This window comes from Zootoca vivipara, chromosome 2 (genome assembly GCF_963506605.1).
Source record: "Zootoca vivipara chromosome 2, rZooViv1.1, whole genome shotgun sequence".
NCBI classification, from domain to species: domain Eukaryota; kingdom Metazoa; phylum Chordata; class Lepidosauria; order Squamata; family Lacertidae; genus Zootoca; species Zootoca vivipara.
This window is the reverse complement of record NC_083277.1, coordinates 118503050-118522268: the sequence shown is the minus strand read 5'-3', so window position 1 is coordinate 118522268 and position 19219 is coordinate 118503050. Positions and strand designations below refer to the sequence as shown.

Sequence of the window (19219 nt, the reverse complement as noted above, 5' to 3'; positions counted from 1 at the left end):
GCACATCAAGTGCAAGTAGATAAATAGGTACTGCTCCAGCGGGAAGGTAAACGGTGTTTCCATGCACTGCTCTGGTTCGCCAGAAGCAGCTTAGTCATGCTGGCCACATGACCCAGAAGCTGTACGCCAGCTCCCTCGGCCAGTAAAGCAAGATGAGCGCCGCAACCCCAGAGTTCTCCGCGACTAGACCTAATGATCAGGGGTACCTGTACCTTTAAGCTATATTTGGAGCAGAAAAAGTGCTAATAACAAGGCAGATGAGTGAGGTGGATGACGGAATGTAATACTTTCAGACTACTGCTTTCAAATTAGGAGGGGGGGCGCGGTCTCCCTGCAAGTAGAAAACTAACGTAGCAAGCTCAGCTAGAGCACCTCTCTCCAAAGTTATAGTTCTTGGTTTTTTGTTTTTAAAAAACATGCAGGGATATTTTCTTATTAATGTGAAGGAGCATTCCAAAATGGTAATCCCTCTCCTGAAGTCTGAAGTGGTACAGTCCACTTGGCCCCCTCAAGATTCTTCCATCTCATTCTGCTATATGCAAAGATGAGGCCAAAGGCTTTAACACTTTTATGTCAATGCAGTTTTATCAATCAATACATATCATATTAGCTACACAATCCTATTATGATTGTATGAAACAAGAGATTCCCATTCTTAGGTTAAACTGGAGATCATGCATGCAAAAAATAAGAGGGACGGAAATGCTAATATCTGTCATCCACTGAAGATCTACCTGTCTGTATTAACTTGATTTTCTGAAAACATATCACTGAAACATCTTATCATGACGCTAAACCAAGGTTCTAATTGCTAGGCAATATTGTGTTTTCTTTGCTGGTATTTTCAAAACTGCTTTGGAAACACTTTACAAAGTCATTAGTGAATCTGATCTTTCTCAGCTCTTTCCACTAGATGTATAGTTACTTCATACTTGGGAAACTGTGGCAACTAATAGCTAAACATCTACGAAGCAACCCTTGGACTCTCTGCCCTCTGCATGAACTCACTCAAAATGTCCACAAATTGGGTCAAGTGGGCTTCCAAATTTGCCCATGCAAAAACTGAACACCATTGTTGTGATCCATGGTACATACTACAGTCAGTGGCTGAAGATGTAGTCCAACCAGCCAGCCTGGGGGAAAGAGGGAACTATCTGGAATTCAGAGTTATTTTCTGAGCTTTAAAAGAAACTAAAACATTATATAATTCTATGATTCATTGGTGGTTTTCAAACAAAGGTTGGGTGGCCATCGATCAATTTATTTTATTTTATTTTTTAATTAAATTTGTCTACTGCCCTTCATCTGAAAATCTCAGGGTGATTCACAGAATCAAAATACAAAGTAAAAACACAAAATGTATAATAAAAACAAGAAAAAACAAAACAGACCCATAACCCCCCCTCCCCAAACACATTTAAAAGGACATAGAATGCTAATCAGCCAAGGGGTTCTTTAGCTGTGATTCTTGCATTGCAGGGGGTTGGACTAGATGACCCTTGGGGTGCCTTCCAATCCCATGATTATGTTTCCAGATCTGGACATTACCCTTCTTTGTTAACATAGCAAAGTTGCACTGCTAAGCAAACAACACACTAAGAGATCAACATACACGCCAACTCAGAAGTAAGCCCCAGGTAAGTGTGTATATAGGTTTACACCCACATCACAAAATAATTTTCTCTTTGAGCTATGCAAATAACCAGCACCTTGGTCAGCAACTAGTTTTGCCTGAGGGCCACTCTGAAAAGGGAGTGGGGTATGGTCTTCCCAAATGCCTTGCTGCCACTGCACATTGTCACAACTCTTTCTGTAGCAGGCAATAGAGAGGGACCTGAGGCAAGGAGGCAGGTTATGGCCAGGGATAACAAAATACTCAGGTTCACGTGAGACTACTTTTCATTTGTTGACTTTAAAATAAGAAGACCCTGTTACTAGTGCATGAATTACAAGCAGGGACCAAGAGGAGGCACTGTTAAGGGAGGAATGGAAACCCTTTGTAGAGTATTCGAAGAAGTGTAAGTCAGATAAATTTACCAGTAGGACCTGAACTGTTAGCAGCAGTAATAAACAATTAGGATACAGTACTAAGCTGAGTGAAAGAGGGTGGCAAAGAATGATATTCAGCAGGACAAGGAGGAATTGTCCAGAACAAGGAGTAGATGGGGGGTGGAGTACAGATGCACCAGATACCGGTAGATGAAGGTAATTAAAATTTGTATGTAGTAAAACTTTGGAAAAATATATTTTTAAAAAACAACAACAACTGACAAGCATTGTCTAGAGACCCATGAAAATATTACTCAAATTTTACTAGCAGAACTCTTCAAAATTAAACAGGAACATCAAATGATACATCCAAAATTATCCATACATTATCTTGTGCACAGACTCAGTATCTTAGAATATATGAAATAATCCAAACAGCCCTATATACAAAGGTCCCCCTCTCTCCACAATCTGCATTCCAGCTTTCATTGCCTTAGACTATTTCCTCTCCCTTCATTTACATCCTCACTCCATGGAGTTTGGGAGATAAAGACTCAAAGGCAATTCCCTTCAAAATAGAGACTTGCAACTTAATACCTTCATCACATGATCTAAGGTTACAACAGTTTTAGAGTAACAGAAAACAATCCACAGATATTCATTAGCCCATTTAAGAGCTTTGCTCTCCTTGGCTATAATTTAGAATTTTTCCGTTTTCAGTGTATTCCTATGGGAAATCGCGTTTCCAATGGCGTTTTTCAACTTACGAATTTTTCGACTTACGAAGGTGCCTTCGGAACGGATTAAATTCGTAACAATTCTTACCTAAAGAAGCTCAGACCATCCCTACCACACACACTCCGGTTCAAGATGGCTCTTGCTCAAGTTGTGCTGCCAGATGTGACCCCCAGGTTCTGCAGAACCCAATTACTGTTTTTCTACACTTACTTTTCAATGAAGAATCACTCTTGCTGAAATCAGAGGGAGTTATGTCTCTGCTTCCATTTTAAACGTCAGATACTGTATTGTGATGCTCCCCACTTCACAAGGTTCTCAAAGGACTCCATTTTTATTCCAAGTAATCAGAGAGGAGGGGGGGGAATTGCTCTATGTCAGTGTTTCCTGCAGGACAGGCTTCTGTCCTAAGCACAGAGCATGGTTGCAATAAATATTTGGCTCTGGGCAGTTTTATCAAGAGGCAAATAAACTGGCAGAAGTTCAGAGAGGAGAAACAGAAACAATCAAGCAGCTGCAGGAGCTGAGATAGGAGAGAAGATTAAAGAGCAGGATACTTCCAAGGGGTAACCACTTCCAGAGGGGCAGCCTTGTTATCCTGTTGCTGTAAAAGTGACCAGGAGTCTTGTGGCACCTTTAAGACTTTAAGACAGATTTATTGTGGCATAAATTGTTTTTGTGGACTGGACTCCACTGGTGCATTAAGTCCAGGGAAGTTTACTACACCATGATAAATCTGGCAGTCTGGAAGGTGTCATGACTCTTCCTTGTTTTTGCTTCAAGGGGGTGCTCCAAAGAACCACGAGTGAGAATGAGTGAGTTTTTACCTAGAAGTCTTGGGAAATTCTGTGCGATCCCTTGGACATGCGACACATTTCTTCACACAAGTTTGGGGCCATGATTGTGAAAACTGTAAATTCAGGTTACAGGTAGATAGCCGTGTTGGTCTGGGTCGAAGTAAAATTAAAAAATTCCTTCAGTAGCACCTTAAAGACCAACTAAGTTTTTATTTTGGTATGAGCTTTCGTGTGCATGCACACTTCTTCAGATACAGTGAAATAGGAGTCCCCAGGCGCTTATGTGGAGAAGGGGTGGGGAGGGGAGGGGGTATCACTCAGAAGGGTCAACCAGAAGACAGAGAAACCAGTAGGAGAACACTTCAATCTCCCAGGACATTCTATACAAGATCTCAAAGTAGCTGTATTACTACAAAAGAATTTCAGAAATAGACTGGAAAGAGAAGTTGCTGAATTACAACTTATCATCAAGCTCAAAACCATGGAGGGACCTGGTTTGAACAGAGACATAGGATTCTTATCTCATTATACATGATAAAGCGATCTTCAGCCATCTCAACCCTTGCTCCCCCCTGCAAGACCAATTGCAGTCGTTTTCAGTCACCAACAGCTATCAGTCAGTCAATCACCCACTTCCACCACCCTTCTGAGTGATACCCCCTCCCCATCCCTTCTCCACATAAGCGCCTGGGGATTCCTATTTCACTGTATCTGAAGAAGTGTGCATGCACACGAAAGCTCATACCAAAATAAAAACTTAGTTGGTCTTTAAGGTGCTACTGAAGGAATTTTTTTACTGTAAATTCAGTTTAACAACAACTCCTCCTCCTCCTCTTCTCCCTTTTTAATCTAATTTATTTTGCATGTTTGCAGTCCGCTTCTCAGCTAGGATCATCACCTGACCAGAAAACAAACCCAACTCAGCTGAGTCCTTGTGCCTATGGCCTAACTGCCAAATTTGTTTGAAAGTCAGAATTTGTAGTTGGTTAAAAACATGTCTAAAAAAACCAGGACACCCTGAAGTTGTTGAGCTTTTCTTTACAAAAATGCCAAAACACCAACATGATTATCCGATTGACTTGCCTAAGATCCAGGATAAAGTGTCACATTTCAGAAATTCCCACCCCCACCCCCACCCCCAGGCATCATTTGAAATCCTGGTAATGTCCAGGAAAATCTGGATGTATGGCAGCCCTACTAAACTGAAAAGAAAACCTCAAAAAATTAACACAGCCTTCACCAACCTGATGCCCTCCGGATGTTTTACAGCATGACCAATGGTCAGGCATGGTGGGAATTGTATTCCAACAATATCTGGAGAACCCACAGGTTTTCCTAGTCAGCAAAACACAGGAAGTACAGTATACAGAAAACAGTAGGGTGATCAAGATATAGCTGAAAGCTATCCACCTGAGACATCTGTTTTAGATACTGTATTTATTGACTTCACCTTTTTCTTTAACTTATGATTTTATGTACATTTGTTTTTAATTGGTTTGTGTCTATTTTACTCCTGCTTTATATATAATTAAATCTGTCGGCCACTTGAAGATATTTCTGAGCAAGATGTTTATAAATCTTCTTAATAAAATAAAATAAAGCAATGCATCAACACAGTGGCATCTCATGTTGCCATCGTTCTTCTCAGTGCAATCATGGAAAGGCTTTAAGGGGGGGCTGTGGCCCTGCAGCTGTAGCCCTCCAGATGTTGAGGGACTCCAATTTCCATCAGCCTCCAGCCAGGTCAGGGATGATAGGAGTTGGAGGACAGAACAACACATATATCGAAAGCACATTAACAACACATATATCGAAAGCACATTCCACACAAATTTAAAGTGCATGGTTTTCCCCAGAGGATTATGGGAGCTGTACTTCGCCAAGGGTGCTGGAAATTGCAGCTCTGAGGCGGGAACTACACTTCCCAAGATTCCTTGGGGTAAAGTCATGCACTTTACATGTATGATGCAGACCTGCCCATAGCCTGCAGTATCTACAGTAAGGTAAAGGTAAATGGACCCCTGACCATTAGGTCCAGTCGTGACCAACTCTGGGGTTGTGGCGCTCATCTCGCGTTACTGGCCGAGGGAGCCGGCGTATAGTTTCCAGGTCATGTGGCCAGCATGACAAAGCCACTTCTGGCGAACCAGAGCAGCACACGGAAACGCTGTTTATCTTCCCGCTGTAGCGGTACCTATTTATCTACTTGCACTTTGACGTGCTTTCAAACTGCTAGGTTGGCAGGAGCTGGGACCGAGCAACGGGAGCTCACCCTGTCGCAGGGATTCAAACCGCTGAACTTCTGATCAGCAAGCCCTAGGCTCTGTGGTCTAACCCACAGCACCACCTGTGTCCCGTAGTATCTGCAGTAGAGCCACACAAACTCACACACCCCTCTTTATCCCCCAGACAGGCAAGCAAGAGACATTATCAGAGTCCCATACCCCCCAACGTTTTCCAGCAGAAAATGGGACGAGTGTCAGCTGGTGGGCTGGCTGGCTTGGGCAGGAGCACGACACCCAAAGACGCCCGGGTCAGCTGGCTGCCTACCCTGCTGCAGCCCCTACCTGACAGCTTCTCATTCTCTTCCCTTCTTGCTTGCTTCCTCCGCTTGCACGGCACCTCAAACCACCACGGCAGCAGCAGTGGCTTTGGCAATGGCAGAGAGGGGCCGGCATGAGTGTCACACACGTCCGCTGTGGTGGGAAGATGCCCCATCTCACCCTACACACAAGGGTTCTCCTTTACAAAGGCTCCTCTGCTAAGCCGGCTCCTCCTCCTCCTCCTATGCTTTGCAGCAGCAGTGCTGAAGCGGGTAAAACATGACATTCCCGGATGAAATCAGAAGCTAGGATGGCTTCTGTAATCCCATGAATGTCTCGGGGAAAATAGGGACACTTGACAGGTATGGAGTACAAGGACACAATCCAGGCAGGCAGCAGCACTCAATGAGGGTGTGAAGAAAGGCTGGTGAGGGTAAGTGGCTGAGGAGGGTGTGTAGCCTAAGGAGAGTGCCCAGGGCCAGATAAAGAGCTCCAGAGGGACACTTGTAGGTTCCCCAACCCTGATCTATTCCTTTGTTATGAGCATACAGACCTGAACAATGAGCTCAGCATTTGCCTCTCAGCTAGCCATTCACTACTACGACAGGTTATATATGAATGGACTCCCCCTGCCCCCCCCTCCGCTGTCTCATGTGTAGCCTTCTGTCTGTGGCTTTCTTTCTCCTGCTAAGGGCTGCTTTCCTCTTAACTGGGCCTCAGATCTCCTCCTTCAAGGACAAAACAAGATCAAGCCAGGGAGCCCACCAGGAAACACGCCACAAAGAAAGAAGTAAACATCCTCCTCCCTTTGTCCAGTTTCCTTTCTAAGATGTCAATCGCCAAAGAATTTGCCAGGACTGCAGGAAAAGCTGCTCAGGTTCTTGGCCCAGCAAAAACAAAAACACCCAGGCTACAGTTGACGCCTACGGGACACAGGAAGCTGCCATTATAGTGTCTTCACCAAGTGGCAGAGGCTCTCCAGGGTTTCAGACAAGGGGCAATCCCAGCCCTACCTGGAGATGCCAGAGACTGAACTTGGCTGTTCCTGCATGCAAAGCAGAGAGAATCATAGAATCATGGGACTGTGGAGCTGGCAGGGTCATCTAGTCCAACCCCCTGCAAGCAGCAATCTCAACTACATCATCCATTACAGATGGCCATCCAACATCTGCTTAAGAATCTCCAAGGAAAGAGAGTACACCACCTCTTGAGGGAGTCCATTCCACTGTCAAACAGCTCTTACTGTCAGAAAGTTATTCCTGGTGGTTAGTTGGAATCTCCTTTCTTGTTACTTGAAGCCATTGGTTTGAGTCCTACCCTCCAGAGCAGGAGAAAATGAGCTTGCTCTACCACTGAGCTCTGGCCTTTCCATTAACAGGGAAAGTGATTGGTTGCCACAATGAAGCAATATGAATCATAGAATCATAGAGTTGGAAGAGACCACAAGGGCCATCCAGTCCAACCCCCTGCCAAGCAGGAAACACCATCAAAGCATTCTTGACATATGCCTGTCAAGCCTCTGCTTAAAGACCTCCAAAGAAGGAGACTCCACCACACTCCTTGGTAGCAAATTCCACTGCTGAACAGCTCTTACTGTCAGGAAGTTCTTCCTAATGTTTAGGTGGAATCTTCTTTCTTGTAGTTTGAATCCATTACTCTGTGTCCGCTTCTCTGGAGGAGCAGAAAACAATTTTTCTCCCTCCTCCATATGACATCCTTTTATATATTTGAACATGGCTTTCATATCACCCCTTAACCTTCTCCAGGCTAAACATACCCAGCTCCCTAAGCCGTTCCTCATAAGGCATCGTTTCCAGGCCTTTGACCATTTTGGTTGCCCTCCTCTGGACACGTTCCAGCTTGTCAGTATCCTTCTTGAACTGTGGTGCCCAGAACTGGACACAGTATTCCAGGTGAGGTCTGACCAGAGCAGAATACAGTGGTACTATTACTTCCCTTGATCTGGATGCTATACTCCTATTGATGCAGCCCAGAATTGCATTGGCTTTTTTAGCTGCTGCATCACACTGTTGACTCATATCATTTTTGTGGTCTACCAAGACTCCTAGATCCTTTTCACATGTACTGCTCTCAAGCCAGGTGTCACCCATCCTGTATTTGTGCCTTTCATTTTTTTTTGCCCAAGTGTAGTACTTTACATTTCTCCTTGTTAAAATTCATCTTGTTTGCTTTGGCCCAGTTGTCTATTCTGTTAAGGTCATTTTGAAGTGTGATCCTGTCCTCTGGGGTATTAGCCACCCCTCCCAATTTGGTGTCGTCTGCAAACTTGCTCAGGATGCCCTCAAGCCCATCATCCAAGTCATTGATAAAGATGTTGAATAAGACTGGGCCCAAGACAGAACCCTGTGGCACCCCACTAGTCACTACTCTCTAGGATGAGGAGGAGCCATTGATGAGCACCCTTTGGGTTCGGTCAGAGTGAGCTGAAGAGTGAGCTGTGATTTAGGTCACAGTCCCATGTACAGTTTGATGAGGTTAGCAGTGTGATTCTAGTCAAAGGTCCCCTGCAACTTAAGGTTTACTTGGAAGCAAGTCCTATTGAATGCAATGGGATCCGCTTCTGAGTGAGTTGTGCAGGACTGCACTGCAGAGTGCGGCTTCTGAGAACATATAAATAGGACTGAGCATCAAATAACATTTCTAAAAAAAGTCAAGCTGCAAGAAAACATATTCCATGCAGTAGGACAGGGATAATGCACCCCTCCAAGTCCCTCTATCTGGCCCTCAGGACTCTCTCAAGACCACACCGTCTTTCCAGCTCCAACTGCTCCTAGCCCTGCCTCGCACCATCGTAGAATGTTTTTGCCTGGTTGGAATGTGTCATTGATCTCCAATAATAATATCCTGCTTGCCTGGACACGTCAGAAAGGGATGTGTGAATGTGTGTAGGAACGACAAAAAGGTAACATTTACCATTGCTGCTCTGCCCACTCCGAGCAGGCGTGCCTCTCCAGACTGGTGTTTTTGCTACAACACGCCACTGATGCAATCACACTGCATTGGCAGAGGATCCGTATTGGACACACTGTTCTGCTTTATTAGTTGCTCAGCGATGCTTTCCCAATGTTGCGGCATTATTGTCACCTAGAGGGACACTCTTGTGCTATAGCACAACAAAAGTGGGGCAGAAAAATAAACTTGGAACATTTGAGATATAAAAGAGAGGCAGGATTTCAGCAGGAAGCTATGGAACATGTGCACAAACAGTATTGAAAGTGGGATCATGAATAACTGCCCTGGTATTATTGTGAGCCCAAATCATAATGACTGCATCAAAAAGGGAGAGGCCCTGAGTGGCTGCATGCACGCAGCAGTAAATTGCAACTTGCTACAAACTCTGCTGCATTCACCCAGTGCTGGGCTTGCACATTTAGGAGGACTGGAATAAATCGGGGGGGGGGGGATTCTCAAGCAACACTTCAGTCAGTTTTAGGAACAAATAAACAAGGTGGCGCTGTGGTTAAACCACTGAGCCTAGGGCTTGCTGATCAGAAGGTCGGCGGTTCGAATCCCTGTGACGGGGTGAGCTCCCGTTGCTTGGTCCCAGCTCCTGCCAACCTAGCAGTTCGAAAGCACGTCAAAGTGCAAGTAGATAAATAGGAACCGCTACAGCGGGAAGGTAAACGGCGTTTCCATGTGCTGCTCTGGGTTGCCAGAAGCGGCTTTGTCATGCTGGCCACATGACCTGGAAGCTATACGCCAGCTCCCTCGGCCAATAATGCGAGATGAGCGCGCAACCCCAGAGTCGGTCACGACTGGGCCTAATGGTCAGGGGTCCCTTTACCTTTACTTTAAACAACAATTTATGTTCACCTAATTCTCATTTCCATCCTAGTACTTTTGAACATTCATGCTGCTGTGATCATTGAGAGTTTTTCAATTGAATATATAATAGATTTTCTATGTTAATCAACAATATTTTATTTTTTAAAAATATATGTAAAATACTCAAATGTTTTTTTAAAAAAACACAAAAAGTGTACACTTTCAAAAGTAAAAGATATAAAGTACTGGATTTCTAAAGTGTTGTTGAATTTTTTATTAACCAACAATATTTGATTTATAAAAAAATTAAAAACCCATTTTTAAACAACATTTTCAAATGTTCAAAAATGGAATTCAAATTCAGAGCCCCCTCTGTTCTTCCCTGTTATTGATGTTAAGCTCACCGGTCAGTAGTTCCCTGGGTCTTCTCCCCCCGACTTTTTGAAGATGGGGACAACATTTGCCCGCCTTCATTCTGCGGGGGCCTAACCTGTGTGTCTATTCTCATACAACTCACAAAATGCCAAGTCCAGAGCAGAACTGGCTAAATTGGCCAGTGCAGATCCAACTTTATTGTTCTCATCAAACCATGCTTCCTCTCTCGCTCTCATAAATGTAAATATGTGTGGCTTTCCTCTCTTTTTTTTTACACAGTCATGCTTCTAAGCAACCTAAGAATTCATTCCACTCATGAAACTCATTGTGCTTCCTCAGTCTCCCTACTTTGCTGCTTTTGCCTCAGTCTGAAACCCTTGAACCAAACATCACACCCTGAACCCAATGCATGCCAATTGCAACAAATAACTATGAGAAGCTCTTGAAGGAAGCTGGTAACAAAAGTGAGCAAACAGCACATCACTGAGGAAAAAGTGATCTGCTCTGGATCTATGAGGGGGCAGTTGTACACCCAGTTTCTTGTGAGTAAGCCTCCTTGAACTCAATGGACAGATTGCAACCCTAGCTGGACTTACTGCCAGTGGCGTAGCATAGGTTGCTAGTGCCTGGGGTGGGGCAAGTATTGCGGCCCCCCAATACTAGGCAGCTGGGATGGGAACGTGTGCCAGGGGCAGGTGTGGAGCCCATGCGGAGGGTAAACGGAGCCTGCCTCCAACAGGTTCCTCACCCGCTGCCTCCATCCACCTGCCTGAAGCTCTCTTCTGAAAGTTCCCTTCTCTGTTATCATCCCCTTTAAAATTCTAGATAGGATTGCACCTTGTCTCCAGAAGGATATCCTCATTGCAACAGCGTTCCAGCTCATACTCAGGATGGGCAGGAAGAGAAGGCCAGGAGGAAAACAACAACACATTGCCTGTGCAGGCTGGGGTACCGCTGAAAGAGGGTTAAATCACAAAAGACACTGGCTCACTAAAGCAGAGGTGGAGAGCATATGGTCCTCCAGCTGTTGTTGGATTTCAACTCCCATCAGTCCCAGCCAGCGGGGCAATGGGCAATGATTATGGGAGTTGTAGTCCAGCAACATCTGGAGGGCCACAGGTTTGCCAGACTCACCCTAAAGGAGTGGACCCTTTCACATGCAACTCTTTCTTTTCAGTCAGGTAGAATGGGCAATGCATTCAGTGCTTCAAGGAATGGTTACAAAACCGATCATTTAGCTCTATTTCCATGCTTCCCAATACAGGTAAGTAGCATTCTGTGTAACTCAGAACTCTGCCAATTCACCACAACAGACAATGCTGACTAGAAAAGCCAGCTGAACAAACAGCTAATACAGCTTAGATAGTTCTGTGCCTTGCCCATTTTATCCATTCTGGGGGCTGAAATTGCTGCTGACTTGTTTTAAGAATGTACATAATCCAGAGTTTGGCTGCAGAGGCATGCTTCAGAAGGCAGCTATGGCATCACCAGGCCTGTCACAGGAGCCAGGCCACAGAGTTCTTTCTCTCCCACCACGTTCAAGGGGCAGCATAGTGTTGTCAGGCCATGCTTACCAGCTAGTAGTTTCCACCACCAACCCTTCGAGTGCATCTGTCTGCCCGAATGTGAGAAAGTAGGAAGTCACAAGACAAGACGCACAGTAAACATCAAGAGCAGCCAGCTACCCCCAAGGCTGCCTGTTCCCATTTTCTTCTCTTAGGCAAATAAAGCAACCTGTGTGAGCGACAACGACTCACCCCTGTGAAGTCCATGCATCCAGGGAGCTTTCAGTAAAATCCTCGAAGGCAACGTCTCATCATTCGAACTTCTCTGCCCCCCTTTCTTTCTCTCTCTCTCTTCCTTTTTAAGAAGGAGGCAGTTTTCTTAAACCACAAGATTTACCGAGGTTCACAGAGAATGAGAGAGAAAGAGGCAGAGAGAGGGGCAGGCAGGCAGAAGGGGAGGGGCTGGGGAAAAGAAAGGCCCAGCGGCCGTATAGAATGACAATGGAAGGAAATGCTTTATCAGACTTAGAAAGACCAGCCAGCCAACTCTACCCTGGGAACAAGGGGCGGAGAGAGAGAGAGAGAGAGAGAGAGAGAGAGAGAGAGAGAGAGAGAGAGAGAGATCCTGCAGAAGAGAAAAAAGTTAGCCAATCTGCTGCTTTGGTCCCCTCCCTTGGCAGCAGATGTCCTTTCAAAAGCACCATGTCACACACAAGGCAGAGAACATCTGCAACAATCCACTCCACTTTCTAAAAAAATTAATGTGACAATAATAAAATAAGGTATAGTTTCTTTAAAAACCATGACGTGGGGAATGAGAAAGAGAGCATTAGAATCTGAACGGCATTTTTCAGACACACCCTCCTCCTCTCTCTCTCTCTCTCCTCATCTCCATTCCATCCTTCCAAGATTTTGTGAGTCAAATGTTAGCAATGAGTTACCGTAATGTTACCAATGTGGTACGTAGAATCCGAGAGAGTTTATAGTTAATAATAAAACACATACACATATGTTGAAGGAGAGAGAAAAAAGGATCCCCAAGTGGCACAACCCATCAAGACATACCCCTCCCCAGTCCAAAGTAAAGAACTTGTGCAAATGACAAGTTTGTGGTCCAGGCAGGTCCCCGCCACCAAAATGTACTTCAGAATGTATCTCAAAGCGATTTTGTCAACAGCTTCTCTGTCCCTGGGTGACTCTTCTGAATTTAGGTGCAGAGTATAAATGATTATTTTGTGTGTCTGTGTATTTGTGGGGTGTTTTGTATTCTTTCTAGTGGCATAATGTATGTTTTGTTTTAAATGTGCTTTCACTTGGAGATCTTTGGATAACAAGTGCCAAGTTATTATTAGTAATAATAATAATAAATAATAATAACAATAATCAGTGCTATTTTTCTAGGGGGGAAATGGTGTCAGAACTCAGCATGAACCCTTGCTCTCTTATAATGGCAATGGCGTCCACCTGAGAGGGGCCAGAACAGAGTTCCTGTGACTTCCAGTTGAAATAATAATATCTTAACTAAGCCTGGCTGTGAAGTGGCATTTTCACAACTGTGTTGTTCACACACATCTTTTAAGATTGGTAGAGGACAACACTCTTCACATCCTACATTCTTACAGAATAAAGTTTAGTAAAAACACAGAGGCAGAGCTGCCAAGTTTTCCCTTTTCTCGCGAGGAAGCCTATTCAGCATAAGGGAAAATCCCTTTAAAAAAGGGATAACTTGGCAGCTATGCACAGAGGTGATATTATGGAATTCTTTTTGCCTCTACAAAAACAAACTACTGTTGTGTTCTTTGGCTTCTCTACACATAACAGACTTGAACTGCTTCAGCCAATCTCATTTCCCAGATAATTCTGGGAGCCGCTGTTTTGTGAGACATCAATAACAGAGAATTTTCAGCACCCACCCTCGCGAAAATACAATTCCCCAGGATTTTTGTAAAGAGATTTGAGGACATGTCTAGGAAGTGACTGAAGAAGATCTGATACTACTCTCTCTGCTACAGCGACCAACCCCAAAGGGCTTCCTAATTTATGTGTCTATGGGTTGGTATTTCTTATCACTGAGCCTAGTACACAGCCACTTAAAGCACATTCAATGCCCATTGAAAGCACACGGTGGCTTCCCCCAAATAATCCTGGGAACTATAGTTTGTTAAGGCTGGTGGCATTTGTATCTCTGTGAGGGGCAAGTTATAGTTTCTGGGATTCACGTGCTTTAAATGCGCACTGAGTGTGTCATATGTATGGTGCAGATGTGACCATTGAAGAAGCCATCTCCAGCCTGGAGCCCTGCAGCAATGGCTGGACCTCAGCTCCCATCAGCCTTGGCAAATATGGCCAGTGGCCAGGGAAGGTATGAGTTGTATCCCAACTAGATCTGGAGGCACCAGGTTGGGGAAGCCTCTGTTAGAACAACATAATTTTTTTTTCATATAAATTTTATTCAATTTTCCAATTTAACAAATTAAAATAAAAAAAACATTCTTTTATACAAAACATCTTATGTTTTCCTCTTATATCTTGCTCTGCCGAGCTGTGACTTCCCCCCCCTCCCTTCATGCGGGTATCTTGTTAACTCCGGTTTTTGCAGTTCCTTTTTGACTTTTTTAGTTAATTCGTAGGATTTATTTCAATCCTGCAAGTGTTTTTAAAGATCTACAGTTTTTCTCTGTTAGAACGACATAATTTGGGGCTCTAGGATGGATTCAGTTAGAAATGTCATACACAAATAGTTTAATGGAATTGTCAGCAGTGGTATCTGGAAACACAGCAACGACGACAGTTTACCATGTACAATCTCTGCAGCCAGACAAGATTGGCAGATCTCATCATGCAATGCAAACATTTGGTCCTTTTGCACATTTGTTTCCGAATATTTGAGCTAGAATACGTGTATTACTGGATTTAATTGATGAGGAAAACATGATGTTACTGCCTTCTGAATAACAAAAATAAATTCCAGTTTAAGCCAGAATATAGCTGGCATTATATTCACTTATATGACATCTGTTAGTGGAACTATCTAGACCAGATGGCTGCCTTGTCTCTAGGATTATACTTACTGAAATCAGCACCAGCTACAAATAATCAGAAAAAGTATATGATGTGTATGTGTGTGAGAGGGAGGGAGAGGGAGATAAAGGTTTTAAAGTAAGGATGGAGAAACTGGGTCTCCCAGATGTTGTTGGATTCCAACTCCCACCAGCCCAAGCCAGCATGGCTAATGGTCAGCAGGTGATCCCAGCATGTTCAGACTCTGCGACGTCTACACTGGCTTGGTCATGTCCACAGGATGGAAGATGACAGGACCCCAAAGGACATGTTCTCCCACCCCCTTTTTTCTTTTTTGAATATTTATTGAATTTTATAACAAATAATGATACAAATATATTGCAGAGGGCCACAGTGCCTGGAGACAGGCAGTCAGGTTGTGCATCCATAGCAGTGACCAGAGGATGAGTACAGAGAAGAAAGGCCATGGTGCATCTGCAGCAGCAAAACTGGATGCCTTCATCCACATCAGCTGCACTAAAATATGCTTCTCCTGTATTGGTCTCAACAGCTTGGCTTCACCCCCAATGGCACACTCCTCCATAGTCTCCTGAGACAAATGGATGGCAACAAAGGTGAGCATCAAGCAACATCTAAATGTCTGGAGGTTCCCCAATCTGGCTTTAAAGCATTTGCAGGACCCAGCATTATATCACATCATACAGGAAATGAAACTAGAACGAGTATTGCAATTAGTGACAGTGGTACCTCGCGAGACGAATGCCCTGCAAGACTAATTTTTCGCAAGACGAATGCGTTTTGCGATCTGATGGTGATCTGATGGTGACTCGCAAGACGAATTCATTTTGTGAAAAATTCGTCTTGTGAATCACGGTTTCCCATAGGAATGCATCGAAATTAAATTAATGCGTTCCTATGGGCAAAAAAGGGACCCAGGTGGTGCTGTGGTTAAACCACTGAGCCTAGGGCTTGCTGATTAGAAGGTCGGCGGTTCAAATCCCTGTGACGGGGTGAGCTCCTGTTGCTTGGTCCCAGCTCCTGCCAACCTAGCAGTTCGAAAGCACGTCAAAATGCAAATAGATAAATAGGAAGCTACAGCGGGAAGGTAAACGGCATTTCCTTGTGCTGCTCTGGTTTGCCAGAAGCGGCTTTGTCATGCTGGCCACATGACCTGGAAGCTATACGTCGGCTCCCTCGGCCAATAATGCGAGATGAGCGCGCAACCCCAGAGTCAGTCACGACTGGACCTAATGGTCAGGGGTCCCTTTACCTTTACCTTTATGGGCAAAAAAAAAATTTCAATGCATTCCTATGGGAAACCGCAATTCGCAAGACGAATTTTTCACGAAACGAATTGACTCGTGGAACAAATTAAATTTGTCTTGCGAGGCACCACTGTAATTTGTTAATCTATCATTTGTGAGTGAGAAATATTTAGTATACTGCCTTCTAATTTACAATAAATCTCCCAGGACACAGCAGCATAGCTGCAGAGGGGCAGGGACCAAAGTTGTTGAGCTTTTCTTAGGAAATAAAAGTTTTTGAGCTTTTTCTTTTAGGAAATCAAAGTTGCCGCATTAGGGACTACCGTGCCACCCTACAGACTCCTGTGGCGCCCAACAGACTGTCCCCCTGCCCGCCCACTCTGGCCACCTACCCTACTGCCAGGACAGATTACAAAGATAGCTAAAACTCTACTCTTGGCAATTGGTATGAAAGGAGTCAGTAGAATCCAATATCAGATTTGAAATTAAAATGTTAAAAGGGCAGGGCAAATAAAAACATATTTACCGTACCTGTTGCTGAGGAGACAGGAGGCTAAGCACCAGGCAAGCCTCTTTAGGAAGAGAGTTCCACCAATGGGGAATCACCACCCAAAAGGCCTTTGCCCATAGCTTCCTCCGTGGAAGCCCCTTCCTGTGGGTCCCTCTTGCAGTAGACTTAACCATAAGGGACTGCTACCCATCAGGTGGGTGCTGTGCCCTCCATGCAGTGTCCAGACAAACACCATTTTAAATTCCCTATGATGCCCCAAAGGGATGCTGTGCCAGGCACTCTGGAACATGGTGGGAAATGTAAAATGGCAGCTCGCTGTGGTGCATTGAATGGCAAGGGGGGGGCATGGCTGGTGTCCGCGTTAGCAGGCTCTTCTGAAGCACTGGCAGCTGTCCTGGGATGTCACAGATGTTGACACCAACCCAGACTATTCAGATCGCCATTTTAGGTCCCCCCAAACTTCCCCAGAGCTACACTAAATCAGGTGCTCCAAGGAATTCTGGGAAGTTAAAATGGCCACTTGCTTTTGCCATCACCAGGCACAGGGGAGGTGCTAATGGGCCCTACATGGTGTTGAGGTCCTGACATCTGTTCAAGGGAGCCAGCTAAAACTAGGTCCAATCTTGCCACTGCCAGGTACTGCCGCTAATGTCAGGGAGGGTCCACATGATGGTGTGTTGCCAAGGGCTTCCTCAAACCTGAAGGTGTCCCTGATGCATCCAAGGCGGCCACAAGCACAGTTTGAAGGCCAAGGTCCTCGCTTATGCCTGGTTTGGCAGGTAAGTGGCATCCCACCTCTGAGCAAACAGAGTTGCTTTTATCAGTCGTCTCTATTGGCTGTAGAAGCCATTGTGACTCCTGGTGCCACTCTTGTGAAGAGGCCTGGTAGCACAGAGCACAAGGTCTTGGGCATTCCCTTCCCCCACCCCAGACAGGTCATTGGATCTTCTCATGGGAAAAGGGCATTGGAGAAAAGCCTATTCAATCAGGCACAGAACAGAAGCTGCAGTGCTAAATATGGAGCCTACAATCCCCTCCCCACCTCCGCCTTTCCACTCCGTCCCCCAGCACAGACTACTTTGTGCTGATGAATGAAGCTTTGAGCATCCCCCATGAATACAGCATGGAAGAAGCTGCATATCGCTTTCCACCCCAGGGAGATTCCCTTATCAAGAGCCACTACGTTTTGTTTGGTTCAGGACAGACAATAGGATGCACTTTCCCTCCCTGCACCCCAATAAGCAGTACGTTATCATTCTTCTACCAAAAGATGTGAGAAAGGTCACTAGCCTAGATGACTTAAGAGAAAAAAAAATAGGCAGATTCATAAGGAGATAGATCTATAGGTGCAGAGCAAATATCACCGGTCATGTTCTCAGCTGCAACAGGAGCCACCAGTCTACACCCCAAAAGGCCTTGTCCTGTCTACAAATTCACAAAATAAAAAAATTCCTTCCAGCAGCACCTTAAAGACTAACTAAGTTTTTATTTTGGTATGAACTTTTGTGTGCATGCACACTTCTTCAGACGCATGCACACGAAAGCTCATACCAAAATAAAAACTTAGTTGGTCTTTAAGGTGCTGCTGGAAGGAATTTTTTTATTTTGTTTTGACTACGTCAGACCAACACGGCTACCTACCTGTAACTACAAATTCACACTTTGTTCTCGCAGTGATCAGCTAAGGGCAATCGCTCTTTACCAGCTCACATGTGGAAGGCTGGCATTGCAAGTGCACTCGAAGCTAGAACAATCACCACAAACTAGGCCTTTAAATAAATAAAGCTGGAAGGGTAATGGGGAAAACACTGGAATACAATGGCTTGGCAGCGACATCATCTGGACACACTATGGTAACTGAAAGAAGCAGCCAAGGTGAAGCGGTGGACGTGGTGGTTGATGCAGAACTAGAGCATTGTGACACAACAGGTTAAGTTCTAATAGGTCCCAGGGGCTGGTATGAAGATATATTAAGCAGCCCCTTTGCTGAAGCTTAGCAGGGCTGCATCTGGTCAGTGAGGATGGGTCAGGAATTCTCTGTATGGTACTTTGAGTACTATCCTGGGCAAAAGGTAAGGGATGTGTAACAGACAACAAAAGAAACCACCATAAAGCAAAACTAGCTGCCATTGGCAGAAAGGACCATCTTTAATATCTTCTTTTTTTCATTTCCTTCTACAGTAACTCACCAGAAGCAAAATGGCTTCAGAAATAAGCATTTGTGCCATTTAAACTCCTTGCCCCTCTCTGGTCAAAATCAGGACTCGCTAATTCATCAAGGACGGTGGGGGGGGGAGCATTTTTCAGACTGAGGGCCACTTTCCCTTCTGGGCAGCCTTCTGTGGGCCACATGCTAGGGGTCAGTGGAGCCAGAGAAACCAATGCTAGACAAGGGAAAGACTAAAAGGGTTTGCCAAGATCTGAAATCCCACCTGCTGACTGCCATACAATGGCGGAGGAAGCTGCTTGGGCGCCTGGGGCGGCGTGCCCAGGGGCGGTGCGAGCCACCCTTGAGGGTGGGGAGAGCCGCCCATAGGGGCGGGGCACACTGTGGGGCCTCCAGAGTCTGCCTGCCTCCTCCCACTCCACCGCCCTACAGCAGGGAAACAGCGGGTGGACCATTTGGGCAGCGCGAAGCCTGTGTGAAGTTCAAATACAAATACAATTACATTGTATTACATAAATACAAATG

The 19219-nt window shown here is 45.0% G+C and overlaps 1 protein-coding gene across 3 annotated transcripts in view; it reads right to left on the bottom strand.

Moving 5' to 3' along the window:
* Positions 1-12237, bottom strand: part of HDAC7 (histone deacetylase 7) — a 194037-nt gene extending 181800 nt beyond the window's left edge. For 2 of the 3 annotated variants that reach the window (XM_060272130.1, XM_060272131.1), the window contains exon 1: positions 11983-12237. In XM_060272130.1, coding sequence (XP_060128113.1) covers positions 11983-12001 — 19 coding nt within the window. In that variant the 5' untranslated portion in view covers positions 12002-12237. The remainder of the gene's footprint in view (positions 1-11982) is intronic. The other variant, XM_060272132.1, reaches the window with a different exon arrangement.
* Between the last annotated feature and the right edge of the window lie 6982 nt (positions 12238-19219).